The sequence below is a fragment of the Oryzias latipes genome, chromosome 2, assembly GCF_053564925.1.
Source record: "Oryzias latipes strain Hd-rR chromosome 2, Olatipes_Hd-rR_3.1".
Taxonomy (NCBI): Eukaryota; Metazoa; Chordata; class Actinopteri; order Beloniformes; family Adrianichthyidae; genus Oryzias; species Oryzias latipes.
Window position 1 is genome coordinate 42,150,235 of NC_136238.1, and position 18,059 is coordinate 42,168,293.

The 18,059-nt window shown below is 42.6% G+C and overlaps 1 protein-coding gene across 2 annotated transcripts in view; it reads left to right on the forward strand.

The window, feature by feature from the left end:
• LOC111946432 (NACHT, LRR and PYD domains-containing protein 12-like) overlaps positions 1-18,059 on the forward strand; it is a 103,135-nt gene that overhangs the window by 11,237 nt on the left and 73,839 nt on the right. The window contains exons 7-15 of one of the 2 annotated variants that reach the window (XM_078939522.1): positions 842-952; positions 3,833-3,911; positions 4,073-4,271; positions 4,407-6,201; positions 6,298-6,471; positions 7,188-7,364; positions 9,898-10,071; positions 14,413-14,586; positions 14,903-15,897. In XM_078939522.1, coding sequence (XP_078795648.1) covers positions 842-952; positions 3,833-3,911; positions 4,073-4,271; positions 4,407-6,201; positions 6,298-6,471; positions 7,188-7,364; positions 9,898-10,071; positions 14,413-14,586; positions 14,903-14,924 — 2,905 coding nt within the window. In that variant the 3' untranslated portion in view covers positions 14,925-15,897. Of the gene's footprint in view, positions 1-841; positions 953-3,832; positions 3,912-4,072; positions 4,272-4,406; positions 6,202-6,297; positions 6,472-7,187; positions 7,365-9,897; positions 10,072-14,412; positions 14,587-14,902; positions 15,898-18,059 lie in introns of those variants that run through there. The other variant, XM_078939519.1, reaches the window with a different exon arrangement.

Sequence of the window (18,059 nt, forward strand, 5' to 3'; positions counted from 1 at the left end):
GTTTTACTCTGTAATGTTTCTGGATAAAGTAGGTAGAACTTAACAGACTGGAGATATCGTGAAGAACACAGTTGTTGATGATGTCATTCTCGTGTATTTTTGTGGTACCAGCATCGACTACACGTAATACATGCAGCCAAGATGCACATTGCTGCATTGCTGCAGGTTTTTTAATGTCGTCCCAGGCTAAAAGTTGTCTGTCATGTATTTAAAGTTCAAGTCCCGTTAGTGTTCATGCTCCTAGGTGTGTCAAATGAGTTCCCGCTGTTGGCCCCTCCCCCGAGGAAGCGGTGAGCTGCAGACACAGCCACGTTCAGGAACCATTTATTGGTTGAACCCTAAACTTAATCATCCACAGTTGGTACTTCTCCTTGAAAGACATTTGTTGTTAAAGCTACATTTCCCGACATTTTGGAGCTTTTCACAATCCATGAATAGCAAGTAGAAAAAGAACTGATAACAATTCCAGCTGCTGTACGCCAACGTGAACTCTCATCACCAATAGCAACAGGTTGAACTTCTGCCACAATTTCAATTCCAATCCCATGTTTTTATGTTTTTGCATCCAAAATATTAAAACTTCGTAACTTTTCCAAAACTATACAGAGTATTTCATTTTTTACAAACTTTTCAATGATCTAGAAACTACATTTTCATTTTCCAAAACTTTTCCAGGTTTTCCATGACTGTATGAACCCTGTTCAAATCTGAACTTCAGATTCTATTAGTCCATAAATGACATAAAAGTCAAGAGTTTGATTGCAGTCTAATAAATCTGTTATTAAGAATTCCACTTTACTCAGCATTAAAGTTTTTAATAAAACAATTGTTTTTCCATCAGGATTCTACAGAGACCTGAAACTGGATCTGGATCCAGCAGTGTGTCCTCTAGAAGTGACAAGTCAACAAGTCATATACCTGACATCAAAGTCATCCATCCAGGAGTGGAACAGTAAGTGTTTGTCAGAGTTTTTGGAGGCTGGATTCTAGTTCAGAAGATCAACAGTTTTCAGATGAAGGACTTGAGGTCTGGTTCAGTTCTGGATCTCTCTGATCAGACTCACTTGGAGCATCATGTGTGTGATGAGATCTTTTCAGTTGAGTCTTCTGAGAGACTCTGAGAGACATCAGAGATGTTGGAGAAGAAAACATGTTGACTGCTGACTCTGACTGACAGCAGCTCCAGTCTGATTCCAACCAAATCAGGAGAAAAGTTCCAGTTTTCTCTGGATTTTGGAGATTTTTGAATTGAAAATATCTTTTGGTTTCATAGTGTGGCTGATTTCTCCAAGCCTGTCATTTCCACTTGTTTCTCCTCCAGTCAGTCAGTCAGGATTGTCTTTTTCTGGAGAAGATTCAGATGAACATATTCTCATCAGTCCAGAAATGCTTGAAGAATATTTTCTGTTTTTTTCTAGAAACTGACATCCTCTCTGTAGAAAAAACATAATCATGAAATGTAGCTGATGTGCTTCAACAGCTAAACCGTGTAGATCTACATGAACTCAGCTCAGAGTCAAAAACCTTCTCACACATTGAGAAGGTTTAAAATTCCTAAGTTTGGGTAAGATCATCTCTCGCTTGTCTCAGGACCAATGATTAAAAACTCTGTTTTGTCCTGGTTGAGCTGCAATAATTTGTCTGCCATCCATGACTTTATATCTAAAATGCAGTTTAAAATAGTCTTTATAGGTTCAAGGTCATCAGGAGACACGACGATGTAAAGCTGTGTATCATCAGCATAGCTGTGAAAGTCAATGTCATGTCTTCTGATGACATCCCCAAGAGGCAACATATATAAATTAAAAAGTATTGGAGCCAACATTGAACCCCGGGGAACCACACAGCTTATTTTGTGGATTCTTGAAGACCAAGTAGCCATACTTACAAATATAACTAGAATATATCTATTAGAAAGGATTTAAGCCAGTTAAGAGCACTTCCTGAGACGCCATCCCGACTCCCAAGTCTGTCTAGTAAAGTCTGGTGATCTACCGTATCAAAGGCAGCACTAAGATCCAGCAGTTTCTGCGAGTCATAATTATGTCTGAGATAATTTAAAATGTCACTGTGATTTGCCCTAAAATCCGATTGACATTTTTTCAATAATTTTTCCTAAAAATGCTAAGTTGGATACAGGTCTGTAATTGCCTATGATATTTGGATCCATGTTTCTCTGCTTCAGGAGGGGCCTCACCATTGCAGTCTTACTGGCAGAGGGAAAGACACCCGTCTGAAGAGAGCAGTTTACTATATTTAAAAGCTCTGACTCACAGAATCCATAAATTGTTTAAAAAGAGAAGTGGGAATGGGATCTAAAAGGCAGGTTGTAGTGTCTGTTTGGGAAAAAACTCGACCAAGCATCTCCGCGTCAACCAGGATAAAACTCAATGCTACTGACCTGCTAGGATTAGTGCTATGCACCAGTCGAAGGTTAGATCCAATAGCATTGACTTTAATCCTGAAGTGGTCAGCAAAGTCCTCACATGCATTTTGTGAGTAAGGCACAATAGTTTTATTAAAATCTTTGTTTGATAAAAAATCAACTGTAATGTGGAGTAAAGGAATCTGGATGAAGTGAATCAGTGAATAAAGGACTAAAACATTTTCTGAAAGTCTTTAAAGCTGAACTTCAGATCATATCTGTCCATAAATGACATGAAGGTCAAAAGATTTCCAATTCAGTTTATGAATCTCTTCCTTAGCGTTTTACTGTTCAACCAATTTTAGAATGGTTTTCCACCAATCAAATTGTTCTATTAATACAAAGAGTTTAGTCCTAGAAGTTAATGAAGCTCATGGATTCTCCTTTATCTAGTTTTTTTGGTGGTGTCAGCAGTTATCCTGGTCGTGTCCCTGTTGTGTGTTTGTGTGTGTGCGCGTGCACAGTCCGATGTGTTTTATTTTGTATGCCATTAACATCACCCGCCTCACCCGCAAAACACTAACAATAATCAAGGATGCACACCACCCTGCACACAACCTGTTCAGCCTTCTGCCCTCAGGGAGGAGGTACAGGAGCCTCTGCTCCCGGACCACTAGACTCAGAAACAGTTTCACACACCAGGCCATCAGGATGCTAAACACCCTCTCCCCTCTCCACCTACCCACTACCCATATCCCCCCATGAACAGTGCTCAAACGAACCCCCCCCCCCTCCCCCCGCTGCCTTGAGACACTGCCTTAAGTGCACTCGCACTTTTATAGCAAATTGCCTATGTTGTATATTGTAAATTGTATCTTTTTCTTTCTTTTTACTTATTTATTTTATTTTAAACGTATACTTTGTTTTTATTTTTCTTCTCCTGAACAGACACGAGAGAGTAAGAAACGGATTTTCGATTCATTGTATGTGATGCACATGTGAAGAATTGACAATAAAGTTGACTTTGAACTTTGAACTTTAAATGAAACTTGTTGACAGTATTTAATCAAAGTGAGAATTTGATATCAATAACATGCAGATGTGCCAACAATCCTCTGCTACTTACAAACATTGTCCACTGAATATTTAGACCAATCAGGACTTTTACTTCAAAAAAATGTTTTTTAACTGGACCTCTTTAAATTTTAGTTTCTGCTATAAACCATCTCATCCCAGAGGGAATCAGCACCACCACTGCAATGTCATCTGTACATTTAACAACAGTGTTGTTCTGGTGTGTGGGTTTCAGTAATGGGTGTAGACCAAAGGTCTCAAACTTAGTTTACCTTAGGGCCACTGAAACTGTCTCGTTTGTAGAACATTCTAGCTGTGACATGACTCTAGTTGTTTTGGGTTAAACCCACCAGTACAGACAGAATGGATCTGATTGTTGCTGATTGTCCACAGACTGGACCAGCAGAGCTCAGAGACTCCCAGTGGTCCGTCTGTCCAGCAGCATCAAACACAGCTGGACTCCATCTTTCTGGTCTGTACATGAACAACAACTACTTTCCCATCATTCTGTCCACAGTCGTCTCCATGCTGCACTTTGGACACCAGTGGACTGTCAGAGTGTCCAACATGGAGCTGATGTTTGGCTCCATGACTTCACTCTGATTGGCTCATTCATCTGGAATTCTGTTGCAGCTGCTGGAGGACAACATTGTCACTTTTGTCAAGAAGGAGCTGAAGAAGATCCAGAAGCTTCTGAGTCACAGGGAGGATGAGGAGGAGCTGGAGGATGAAGATGAAGAGCAGAGGAGCAGCAGAGAGTCACTGATGAAGATCACAGTGAACTTCCTGAGGAGAATGAAGCAGGAGGAGCTGGCTGATGGACTGCAGAGCAGTAAGAGGATTTCTCTGAAGGTTTCAGCTGCTGAGTAATGAAGATTTACTGATGTCTGAACACATGGAACCACAGGGATTCAAACCCTCATCATTCAGGGCTGCAGAGAGTTGAATTACTGTTTATTGTCTTCAGGTTTGACTGCTGCTGTTTGTCGGCGTGAAGTCCAATCTGGTCTGAAGAAGAAGTTCCAGTGTTTGTTTGAGGGGATGGCTAAAGCAGGAAGCCCAACCCTTCTGAATGAGATCTACACAGAGCTCTTCATCACAGAGGGAGGAAGAGGAGAGCTGAATGAAGAACATGAGGTCAGACAGATTGAAGCAGCATCCAGGAAAGCAGACAGAGCAGAAACAAGCATCAGACAAGAAGAGCTCTTCCAACTCCCAGCTGGAAGACCAGAACCAATCAGAACCGTGATGACTAAGGGAGTGGCTGGCATCGGGAAAACAGTCTTAACACAGAAGTTCACTCTGGACTGGGCTGAAGGCAAAGCCCACCAGAACCTCCACTTCACATTTCCATTCACTTTCAGAGAGCTGAATGTGCTGAAAGAGGAGAAGTTCAGCTTGGTGGAACTTGTTCATCACTTCTTCCCTGAAACCAAACAAGCAGGAATCTGCAGCTTTGAAGACTTCCAGGTCCTCTTCATCTTTGATGGTCTGGATGAGAGTCGACTTCCTCTGGACTTCCACAAGACTCGGATCCTGAATGACCCTAGAAAGTCCACCTCAGTGGCTGATCTGCTGACAAACCTCATCAGGGGGAACCTGCTTCCCTCTGCTCTCCTCTGGATAACCACACGACCTGCAGCAGCCAATCAGATCCCTGCTGAATGTGTTGACATGGTGACAGAGGTCAGAGGGTTCAATGATCCACAGAAGGAGGAGTACTTCAGGAAGAGGTTCAGAGATGAAGAGCAGGCCAGCAGGATCATCTCCCACATCCAGAGATCCAGAAGCCTCCACATCATGTGCCACATCCCAGTCTTCTGCTGGATCACTGCTACAGTTCTGGAGGATCTGCTGAAGAGCAGAGGAAGAGGAGAGCTGCCCAAGAGCCTGACTGAGATGTACATCCACTTCCTGGTGGTTCAGGCCAAAGTCAAGAAGGTCAAGTATGATGGAGGAGCTGAGACAGATCCTCACTGGAGTCCAGATACCAGGAAGATGATGGAGTCTCTGGGAAAACTGGCTTTTGAGCAGCTGCAGAAAGGAAACCTGATCTTCTATGAATCCGACCTGACAGAGTGTGGCATCGATATCAGAGCAGCCTCAGTGTACTCAGGAGTGTTCACACAGGTCTTTAGAGAGGAGAGAGGCCTGTACCAGGACAAGGTCTTCTGCTTCATCCATCTGAGTGTTCAGGAGTTTCTGGCTGCTCTTCATGTCCACCTGACCTTCATCACCTCTGGACTCAACCTCATGAAAGAACAGAAGAAATATTGGCTCTCTGACCTTCTTCAAAGCAGTCCAGTCCAGTTGTACCAGAGTGCTGTGGAGAAGGCCTTACAGAGTCCAAACGGACACCTGGACTTGTTCCTCCGCTTCCTCCTGGGTCTTTCACTGCAGACCAATCAGAGTCTCCTACGAGGTCTGCTGACTCAGACAGGAAGTAGCTCACAGACCAATCAGGAAACAGTCCAGTTCATCAAGGAGAAGATCAGTGAGGATCTGCCTGCAGAGAAAAGCATCAACCTGTTCCACTGTCTGAATGAACTGAATGATGGTTCTCTAGTGGAGGAGATCCAACAGGTCCTGATGTCAGGACGTCTCTCCACAGAGAAACTGTCTCCTGCTCAGTGGTCTGCTCTGGTCTTCATCTTACTGTCATCAGAAGAAGATCTGGAAGAGTTTGACCTTTGGAAATACTCTCCTTCAGAGGAGGCTCTTCTGAGGCTACTGCCAGTGATCAAAGCCTCCAACAAAGCTCTGTAAGAACTCTCAGGAAAATCACCTTCAGTCAACAAATGAATCTGAGTGGAAACATGAAAGATTCAATAACTGCTGTCTGTCTTTGTTTTCTTCAGACTGAGAAGCTGTTTCCTGTCAGAGAGAAGCTGTGCAGCTCTGTCCTCAGTTCTCAGCTCTCAGTCCTCCAGACTCAGACATCTGGACCTGAGTAACAACATCCTGCAGGATTCAGGAGTGAAGCTACTGTCAGCTGAACTGGAGAGTCCAGACTGTAAACTGGAGACTCTCAGGTCAGTTTCATTTAACCCTTGTGCTATCTTAGATGACCCCACCCTTATATTGACGTGTTCTCCCTACCATGACAAAGCTGGATAAAGGTGGAAAGATTTCATGTAATCCATGGACACCACTGAAGATGGCTTTTTCCGTATACTTGTATAGCGCTTTTCGACCTACAAGGACAAAGCGCTTTACAGTCACAGACCCATTCACCCAGTCACACACACACATTCACACACTGGTGGCCGCTCCGCTGCCAACCACAGGCGCCCACCTACCACCAGAGGCAAGGGGGGGTTCAGTGTCTTGCCCAAGGACACTTCGACTCATGGGCGTGCAAAGCGGGAATCCAACCTGCAATATTACGATCATGGGTCGACTGCCCTACCGCTGCACCACGGCCCCCCTAAGATCCCCTAAGATCACAAATCATTGAAGAAAAAAGGTTCAGCGCACTGTCTAGTGGGTCTAGATGACCCTCACTCCCAATGTTTAAGGGCCTAGGATAGCACAAGGGTTGAATGTTGATTCTCTACAAGAAGTTCTATCTGTTTTTCTCTGATTTTGTCACTAAGGGGGGGCTGAATAACTACCCAAAATGCAGAGAAGATGAGGCAGGAAGTTTCAAGTCACCCAAAATCTTTAATACTCGAAATAACCAAAAACAACTGCTGAGCAGGCAATACCAACAAACACAAATTCGAGATACTTTGCTGTCTGATTTCAGGTTGGAGAACTGCAGTTTGTCAGAGATCAGCTGTGAAGTTCTGGTCTCAGCTCTGAAGAAAAACCCGTCCAATCTGACAGAACTGGACCTGAGCTGGAACCACAACCTGCAGGATTCAGGATTTCTTCATTTGTGTGGTTTTCTGGAGAGTCCAGACTGCAGACTGCAGACTTTGAGGTCAGTTGTGTTCAGATCAATGACTGACTGATGACATGACTAGAGAACGATGACTGACCCCCCCATTCCCACCTTACTGTATGCTGCTGCTGACTGCACTCACTCTTACTGATTTCTTTTTTCAGAGAGGTATTCACATATATCAGGTGTGCACAATTCATGTAAAGTTTGCATGTCCAGCTGTGCAGTATCAGTCATGTCAGGACTTTCCTCCACAGCTAACTAGCTGGGACACTAAGTGCAATGAACAGTGAATCGAACAATTATGTTACGAAAATGATAAAAAGTGCAATAATGAAACGGTTAGGACACTGCAATATTGTTATACTTTATTTTTTATAAAAAATGTTCAACTCTTAAATTTTGTTCCTCATCTTATGTAAAGTCAAAATCCCATTATGTATCTATCTGGGGGAGCGGTGAGCTGCAGACACAGCCACACTCAGGAGCCATTTGGTAGTTTAAACCCCCCCCAATCCAATCCCTTACTGCTGAGTGTCAAGCAGGGTCCTATTTTTAAGAGTCTTTGATGTGATTCGGCCTGGATTTGAACTCACGACCTTCCAGTCACAGGGCTGACACTCTACCACAAGGCCACTGAGAAGGTTATTTATGAGCCTTTTTAGTTTTTGTTACTTTGATGTCCTCTGTAATTCACCCTGACTTGAATGCTGCAGTAGAAAAATTACAATGTACTTGTTTTAAATGTACAAATGGCAATAAATTCTTAATCTTATCTTAATCTTAGACAAGAGCTTCACTGTTACATCTCTTTAGTTCTCCATGGAGGAGCAGTTTCTCTCACCGTCCCTGCTGTCTCTCTGTCTCTGGCGGCTCTGAGTCTAAGTAGAGCTGCAAAGACAAAAGCAACAGTTTAGAACCCCGTATTGCAAGAAAATGGGTACAACGTAATACAGGGAGGGGGGCCTTTTTCTTGTATTTCTACCAGAAATTTATACAAATAAAAACTTGAAATAAAAAAGAAGTGCTGCTTTTTAATAAGAGGAACAAAAAGGACAGGTGCTCTTTTTGCACCTGTCCTTTTTCTGTGCTAAAGATTCTTAACAGAGTTCTGTCTAGTTTATCTTTGTTGGAAAATTCTTTAATGTCTCTTTTAAAGGTTTTCATGAATCATTAAATTTGTTTTCTTGAATGTTTTCCTCTGTAAAATATCTGCAGAGGGTTTAAACTTTCTTTGTTCACTTGATTTGTGTTGGATTCATTAAATGTGATAAAGATGTTTCTATGGACTTTCTCTTTACCCATAATTTAAAATGATCTTCAATTCTGAATTAACAATTCCCTTTACAATTTGATGATGTCATTTGAAAGTGCATATTACAATATTGGATTCAAGATGAAGACGTTAATATAAAGTGTTACCAATTCAATTCAATCTGAATTTTTTTATTTTTCAGCCCAAAATTTCCGTCTGTCATCAGGGCGGGTCCGACCTGACTGAATGGACCAAGTTCCTGGACCTCCAGCTGCATCACTGCTCCTGAACACACTTTTCTGTCTGATTGCAGGTTGAAGAACTGCAGTTTGTCAAAGATCAGCTGTGAAGCTCTGGTCTCAGCTCTGTGTTCAGATCAATATGACTGACTGATGACATGACTACGGATCAATGACTGACCCCCCCCCCCCCCCCCATTCCCATTATTACCTTTTGGTGCGGCTGGCTGAAATTCAGAGTCTCGCTGAGACTCTGAATTTCCTTTTTTTTTCTTTTTTTTCCACAGAGGTATTCTTGTATATCGACTGACAACTCATGTGATATTTATTCCTTTGTACTTATTTCCCCAAAGGTCATTACAGTAGGTGATGTAGGGGGAGAAATAATTTAAATATTTTCTGATTACTAGTTTGTCTGATAATAAGCCTGTCCAAAGAGGAATGTTTTCAGTCTAACTTTGAATGTAGAAACTGTGTCGGCCGCTCTTCCATGAGCTGGGAGCTTATTCCATGAAACATGGGCTTGGTGGCTAAACGCTTTACCTCCAACTGTACAGATCTTCAATCTGGACTCATTGTGTGTTTCTCTTTAACACAGAGGAGTATTTCCTGTGCTACAGGTTCTTAACAGGACTCTGTCTAATTAAGCTTTGCTGTTGGAAAATTCTTTAATGTCTCTTTTCCAAGTTTTCATGAAGCAGCAACTTTGTTTTCTTGAATCTTTTTCCTCTGTCAAATATCTTCAGGGGGTTTAAACTTTTCAAGTTTTTTTTAGCCCATAATTTTAAGTGATCTTCAAATCTCAATGAACAATTCACTTTACAGTCTGGTCATAACATTTGAAAATGCTTTTTTTCCAATTTAAGATACAAAATGAAGAAATACCCCCCCCCCCCCCCCAAACACACACACACACACACAAAATGCATAATGCATTTTCATTTACAGGTCGTCAAAATTCTTCGGCCCAAATTTTCACCTGTAAATGTCATCTGTCAGTGTCTCATCAGGACAGATCCCACCTGACTGAATGCACCAAGTTCCTGGACCCTGAACACACTTTTCTGTCTGGTTTCAGGTTGAAGAACTGCAGTTTGTCAGAGATCAGCTGTAAAGATCTGGTCTCAGCTCTGAAGAAAAACCCGTCCAATCTGACAGAACTGGACCTGAATGTGAACAACCTCCAGGATTCAGGAGTTCTTCATCTGTGTGGTTTTCTGGAGAGTCCAGACTGCAGACTGCAGACTCTGAGGTCAGACTCCATGTTTCAGTTGTGTTCAGATCAATATGATGACAAAGTTGTGTTGACCTACAGTGAGCAGAAATGTCCAGATTCTGATCTGCAACAGGATCTTCCTGCAGCTGCTTGTTCCAAAGCTGTCTGCTGACATTTGTTCTCCACAATGTTCTGCTTTCAGCCATCAGCTCTTCTTTGTGTCTTTGCTCCAACAAACTCCATTAAAGCGTGTAAAGGAAGCAGCCGTGCACGCTCACATGCACTCTGAGTCCTGCTGCTGTGTTTCAGCAGATGCAGCTGAGAGTCCAGCGGCTGATGTTTGTGAGCAGACAGTGACAGAGTCCTGGTGCAGCTGGATGCTGCTCTGACAGACACATCCTCCACAAACATCCTCACCTTTTCATCCACAAACATCATCACATCATCCATCAAAGCTCCCAGCAGCTTCTGACTCTTCATTCAGAGCTGAAGTCATGCTTGATCAGGGATCAATGTCCAACATTTGCTGCTGACTCTTCCTCATCACTTCCTTCTTCTCTCTGCTTTGATCTGTTGGAGCTGAAAGTCTCTGCTTGAAGGGCTGCAGCAGAGAAGGACGAAGATCATCTCCTGAAAACTGGGAGGAAGACTTTCCAGCATCCTGCTGCTGAAATTCTCCCATGATTCAGTGCTGTTTGGAGAAGAGCTTAGCAGAACGAGAAAGTGGACTTTGTCTGCTGTTTGTGCGACAAACGTGTTGTATGACAGGGGAAATCCTCGCGCCACACCCCTCACCGGCGTTTCCGAGGAAGTCAGCTGGCCACGCCATCTCGTCACCACCCCCTTATATAGTCTTTTACTGAAGTTCCCCAATTATTTAGTTTTGATTCTTTTCCTTTTGAAGCATAATTTACATGAAAAATCAGGCAACCACCCTTTTCCACAGCAGGAATACATACATTACACATTTTTTATACAAAACATAAATTCCTGATAGTACCATGTCTTAAGAATTTTCCTCTAACTATGTTTTGCACAACATCAGTGTAATGTGACATTGTCACAGCGTGGCCTAGAGATCTGCTTGGGCTCTACATATTTCCTTTAATTTCTTTTCCCTCATAAGGTTTGTCTGACATTGTTTGGTGTTCCTGACATTATTCTTTTTAATTTTTAAATAGAGATTTTGCAACCACCCACATTGTAAAAATAGTTGTGGCTGTTAGAATAAACCAGCTGCTCCACCCGAGTGAACCATGTATCTGAGCGGAGCAGCCGGTCTCGTAGCTTAGTGTTTGCGGGCTGGGGAAGGGCTTTGTTACGGTGTGCGCTACGGATGAGGCAATCTGGACTCAGGAGAACCGTGTCTCCCAGGAGATTTGTATCTCCAAGCAGAGGAGCAGCTTTGGGACGGGCGTAGGCGGTTTTTGAATAAACAGTCCTGAGAAACCGTACAAACAATCATGTGAATTTGTGTTTCCAGTCAGTTCCAGACAAAATGAAGGCCGATGTTATTCCAATTTAAGTTCATCCACGGCTAAACATTGTTAGCATGACTAACACCCTCCCCTGCCTGCAAACAACGAGTCTACGAGCTACCAACTATGAGTCCTGGTGCTCTCCTCAGAGTCATGAACATGCAATGTGTGTGCATGCACGGTTGCCTCCTAGCTAGCTCGCCAAGTTTTTACTATGTAGCGTGTATGACTTACATGAACTTTACAAAGTTGGTTTTGATTAATTTGGGCTAGTTTGGTTCGACTCATGGAGGAATGTGAATGTTTAAAAACCACAGACGTGACTTAAGTTGCTAGTGTGAATGTATTTACAATATACAGTGAATACAAAAAGCACGATATATACAACAAAGGAATGTTTTTTGAGTCCAGAGGATGTTTTTTGTTGTTTTGCCTTTATAGTTCTTAAGGCGTTTGTTAGGCCTTATGGAAGAGTTTTGATAGTTCTCTTTTGGGAAGAAGAAAACAAAACAAAAAAGAAAGAAACACTCCAGCTAAATTGTTGGATGAGAAGGGGGTTAGTTCCTACCGCACTGGCAGTGAAGAGGGCAGAATCCAAGGCAAGATCGGGGCTCCTTTTTAGCTCGCCATCTGCAGAGGATTTATCCTCTTTCCTTCTGGGAGTGGTAAAACTGCCTGATCAACAATTCCATCCAGTGCTCAGGTTGAGCATCCAATAGATTGGTCTGCAAGACGACCAGTCTTGCGACCTGGCCTGTTAAAACAGGGTCAATAAATAAATAATAATTTCCTTTGATCAAAAGAAAGCATATCCCCACAACCTCCTTAATTAACATAATAAACAAATGCATACGCAATTCATAATCAGGAGGACACTACAAAAAAAAAACAATATCTCAAGTGCATAATTAATAGTTGTACATTTCAAAATTCAATCTCAATGTAGATGATCATCAATAATTTCATTTCAACGAGTACTCACAATACATATTTCAACATTATCAAGCAGAAAAATAGTTCATTTTAACCACATCCAATCATAAACAAACAATTCAATTAAGCTGGCGCCCGCGCCAGCTGTCTCAATCATGGCTGCACTCACCAGTTCACTTTTTGCTCAACTGTGCAGATTTAAATCCCGGCTTCAGGTAATGAACGCCGATCTGCAGCAGCGGTACACAGCCCAGCTCCCTCGTATTTGCAACCTGTCAGTGCTTTGACAGGTCTCCCAAAAACAAAAGCCACGTCACTACAGAACTTATATTTCCTGAGGAGGCTCAAGCGAGCTGGGATGGGGATCCCAGTCCTGACCTCCTTCTACAGGTGTGTGGTGGAGAGCGTCATGACCTCCTGCATCACGGTGTGGCACGGCAGCTGCTCTGCGGCAGAGAGGAAAGCTCTGCAACGAGTGACCAAAGCTGCACAGAGGACTGTGGGCTGCAGCCTGCCGTCCACCACTGACATCTATACGACCAGATGCAGGAAACGGGCCTCTCGCATCCTGAAAGACCCCACCCACCCCTCACACCCTCTGTTCTCCCTGCTCCCCTCAGGCAGGAGACTGAGGAGCATAAAGAGCAGGACCACCAGACTGAGGAACAGTTTCTTTCCTGAAGCAGTCAGACTGCTTAACTCCGGTTGATCACTGCACCCCCCCCCCCCCTCTATGGACAACAAGCTAATTCCCAAGTGCAATATCACAGGGCTGTGCAATACTTAACATAAAATACTGTGCAATTTGAAAAATACTTCTGTGCAATACTCATCAGGAACCACACCATAACAGACTGATATTTTACTGACATTATTATTGATATATATTATTTATGTCTGAATGTAAACGGCTGGCCCGGGACCAGAGAGCCTAATTTCGTTTTATCATGATAAAATGACAATAAAGTTTCCTGATTCCTGATTCCTGATTCCTGATTCCTATAGTCTCGCGGTATTTGCACAGCGCAAAGGAACCGGCAAATTTAAAGTGACAGCGCAGAATTTCATCTGGGTTACATGCGCAACAGTACGAGCACAGTTGATTAATACGTGTACGATTTATCAGATTTAAAAAAAAAAAAAAACCACTGGCACTTGGAGGGCTCCGTAAGAAACACTCATTGGTTTAGATCAGTGTTTTTCATCCAGTGTACCGTGAGAGACGTCAGGTGTGCCGCGGGAAACAAATTTTTTCTGATCTAAAAACATTTACATCTCCAGAATATAAGCTTTGTGTTAATCAAAAAGGCTCATGTTTCACACCGAGTAGTTTGTCAACAGCTTTGTGGAGCTCTTTAAAAAATAATACACCGGATCTCCCATGTCTTTTATAAGAAGGGGGAGAATAACTTTTGACAAGTGTCCAGCTGCAACTTTGATGTGTGTTAAATCAAAGGCGGAGTATGCGAATTAGATGCCCGCATGGCGTTTGATGTAAACATGCAATTTGAATTGAGCACATGGAGGGGGGGGCAATCTTCGGCACACGTCTGTGCAGAACCACGGCTAGTGATCCAAACGGATCACTGATCATTTGAGCCTACTAGAAGCTTACCGGGGATCCGTTGTCAGACCGTGTAAAAAGTGAATAAAAGAATGAACCTCAGAGGCGCGAGTCTGTCCGACATCAGCCCCACTGCATTCACTACAACTCCCATGATGCATTAGAATAATGTGACAGCATTTCTTCCTGTGCTGCTGTTATTTTTCGTAAAGCTCAACAAATGCAAACATCTGTTCTAACAGTTTGCAAATATTCCTGATAAAAGCAGGAAAACTGTTTATTTCTCCTTTAAGGTTTTGGTTGAAGAACAAAAAAATTAAAATCAGAGATTACAGTGTTTGATGAATAAGGTTGAAAAGCACAAACTTTGTCTTTAAACTCAACTCTTTGTTCTGGATTCAGGTTGATCTACTGCAGGTTGTCAAAGACCAGCTGTGCTACTCTGGTCTCAGCTCTGAAGTCCAACCCGTCCCACCTGAAAGAACTGGACCTGAGGATCAACAACCTTTATCCTTCAGATGTTCAGCAGCTCCAGGATCTGGTGAAGAGTCCAAACTCCAAACTGCAGACTCTGAGGTCAGTAGAGGGTTGGAGTCAGTCCAGCTGCTTCCAGATGTTTGGTCCCAAAGTTAGTCTGAGAGCAAAGATGCAGAGTTTCCTGTGAAGCTGCAGCTTCTCAGTGAAGCTCTGAGGAGAATGATGACAGGCTCCAGGACAACAGTCAGCCAATCAGAGCAGCAGAAGCTCCAACAGGTGAAGATGACAGGAAGCTGCTGCTCTGAACAGGACTGAAGCTCCTGCTGCTCTTTCTGCTGCTGTGCTGCATCACGGACTGACAGACCAGGATCAGGAGACATTCCTTCATCTCTGTCTCTACACTTTCTCTCTGAAGGTGGAAGGGCTGGTCAGACTGATGTTCCTCCTGGAGGAGGAGAGAGGAGCAGCAGCAGCAGCTGGTCTGCAGAGATGTTGTGACTGGACGGTGTTCCTGGGAGGTGGAGAGCAGAGTGATGGAGGAATCAGAGGAAGTGGAGATGAGTGTCAGAGCTGCAGCAGGAACTGATCTGAGATCAGCTCCACTGTCTCTCTCAGCATCAAGTGGACAGTTATTGTGCTGCAGCTCCCCCGTTGAACTGATCTTCTCAACTTGGAGTTTTGATCTAATGCATCACTTTTATGACATTTCTACCACTACGTTGCACACAAAGCTTTCTAAGTTGCAAATAAAAATACTAAGTATTTGCTTTTCAATTATTTTTTATATTGCTTTCACATTTTTTTGGCTTTCATTCATTCATTTTCTTCCGTTTATCCCTTTCGGGGTCATGGGGTTGCCGGAGCTTATCCCGGCCACTTATGGGCAAAGGCAGGGGACACCGTGGATAGGTCACCAGTTGTTTTTTTTTTGCTTTCACATTTTTTTTGCTTTCAAAAATTTTTTTTGCATTTGCAAAACGCATGTTTTTGCATGCATTGCGTTACATCTCACCTTTTCCTATCTTTGCTTTTGCTGACTACTCTGAGCGCGACTTAGATAAAACTGCCACCATTGCCACAGCCAAAAAAGTTTTTGCATGCGCTTTGTGTCATCTCACTTTTTACCTATCTTTGATATTGCTGAGTTAAGTTTCTGTTTAGCATGACAAAGATGCCATCAAAGACTTTCTGTGTTGAGACGCTGTCACTTTAACCCAGTGCATCATGGGAGATGTAGTGCAATCGGCCGCCGAACGCAGACAGACTCGCGTTTCTGAGCTAGGGCTGGGAATCACTGGGTACCTCACGATACGTTACGATTTGCGATACATTGCTCACAATAACGATACTATCACGATATGACGACAATGTGATAATCGATATATCTCGTCTCTTAACAACTCACAATATATAGATATATATATATATAGAGATAAGATATATATTAGAAAGAAGAACTTGAAAAACGTTTTTTTGAAAAATATTTCCCCATTTATTTTTTCGTTTTTAAACACTGTGATAATAAACAACTTGTGTCCTATTTGGTGTAATGAATAACAGACTTTTGTGTAACATTGCTGAAATCAGTAATACTGTCTGTAAAATTCAGTTTAAACAGTAGTGAACATGAACAGCAGTGCCATTTAGTACCAAATTGCTGTAAACAGGATAAAAAATGAATAAGTCAAGTAGCTGCCAGGCACATTGGTATTAACTTTTAAAAAACAAAACCATAACCATTTCTTAATTTAAAAAAATAGCTGTGAATCAGATATTAATTCTGTGAACAAATTATAGTGTCTTTGTTAAATAATAAATCCATAAAATAAATACATAAATATGATCATTGATAAATATGTACAAATACAAAATAATACAGAACACCAGCATTTGTAAATATGCATGCTTTGAAAATGATTATTTTGGGTGTTTTGGAAATAAGAATTACAGAATTACAATTATAATTACTGAATTACATCGACAATCAAGAGAAGACTTCACCAGAGTGAATACAGAGGGTTTACTGCAAGATGTCAACCATTAGTGTGCCTCAAAGACAGGAAGGCCAGATCAGAGTTTAGCAAACGACATCTAAAACAGTCTTCACAGTTCCAGAACAACATCCCATGGCAGATGAGACCAAGATCAACTTGTACCAGAGTGATGGAAAGAGAAGAGAATGGAGAAGGAAAGGAACTGCGCATGATCCTCAACATATCACCTCATCAGTGAAGCATGGTGGTGGTAATGTCATGGCGTGGGCATGTAGAGCTGCTGATGGACCTGGTTCTCTTGTATTTATTGATGATGTGACTGCTGACAAAAGCAGTAGGAACAACTCTGAAGTGTTTTGGGCAATATTATCTGCTCATGTTCAGCCAAATGCTTCAGCACTCATTGGACGGAGCTTAACAGTGCAGATGGACAATGATCCAAAGCTTGCTGCAACAGCAACCAAAGACTCTCTTAATACGGGAAAGAAGTGCAATGTTATGCAAAGGCCAAGTCAATCACATGACCTGAATCCGACTGAGCAAAATGTCCTAAGAACAAGCAGGAAGTGAAGACAGTTGCACTGAAGGCTGACACCCAGCTTCTGGTGATGTCTATGCGTTCCAGACTTCAGGCTGTAATTGACTGCAAAGGATTTGCAACAAAGTATTAAAAAGTGAATGTTTGGTTCATGATTATTATTCTGTCCCATTACTTTTGGATCTTTAACAGGCGGGAGGCAAATATGCAAACTGTTGTAATTCCTGCACCGCTCACCTGATCTGGATGTAAATACCCTCAAATTAAAGCTGACAGTCTGCAGTTGACTCGCATCTTGCTCGTTTAATTTTAAATCCATTGTGGTGGTGTATAGAGCCAAAAATGCTGGAATTGTGTTGATGTCCCATTATATATGGACCTGACTGTAACTGTCAAGCTTGAAGCTCCACCCCTCCTCCCAGTGACAGTCAGGATTTTGGTTGAACTTGTTCTCTGTCTTTAGTTTCTCTAAACGTCCTGCTGTGTTTATGGGATGTTTCTTCCTCCATCTTCATCTCGAATTCTCAGGTCACTTTACAAACATCCTGCAGCTCCTGTCAGTCATTTCACCAACAAGAAGCCCCGCTCCTTTTATCATGTCCACCATGTTGACGAGTGTCAGAATAAAACCTGACGCTCCTGATCCTCTGACTGTGCAGCAGTGGGTGTTCACTTGGTAGACAGCAGGCAGGTTGAGGGTTTGATTCCAGGAAGGCTCAAAGTCTGAATCAGACTTTTCCACTTCAGCTGCTCCACCTGCTGCCCCGCCTCCATCCAGGTGGACTCTTCCTGGTTGTGAGTCAGTGATCAGTGCTGCAGCTGCGTTGACACGGTGAGTGGAGACTCTTCTTCCTCTTCATCTCTTTGCAGAAACTGAAGTGAGTTTGTTTCTGGAACTGTGTCTTCACTAACTTGACTGTTTGTTTCTGAATGTTTGGAGAAGATCTTCTTCTTTCTCTGCAAACTCTCCTCCCTCTGCTGTTTCCAAAGCTTCATCATTGTTGGATCAACAACATGGAGGACTCTTCTTCATCAAGTCA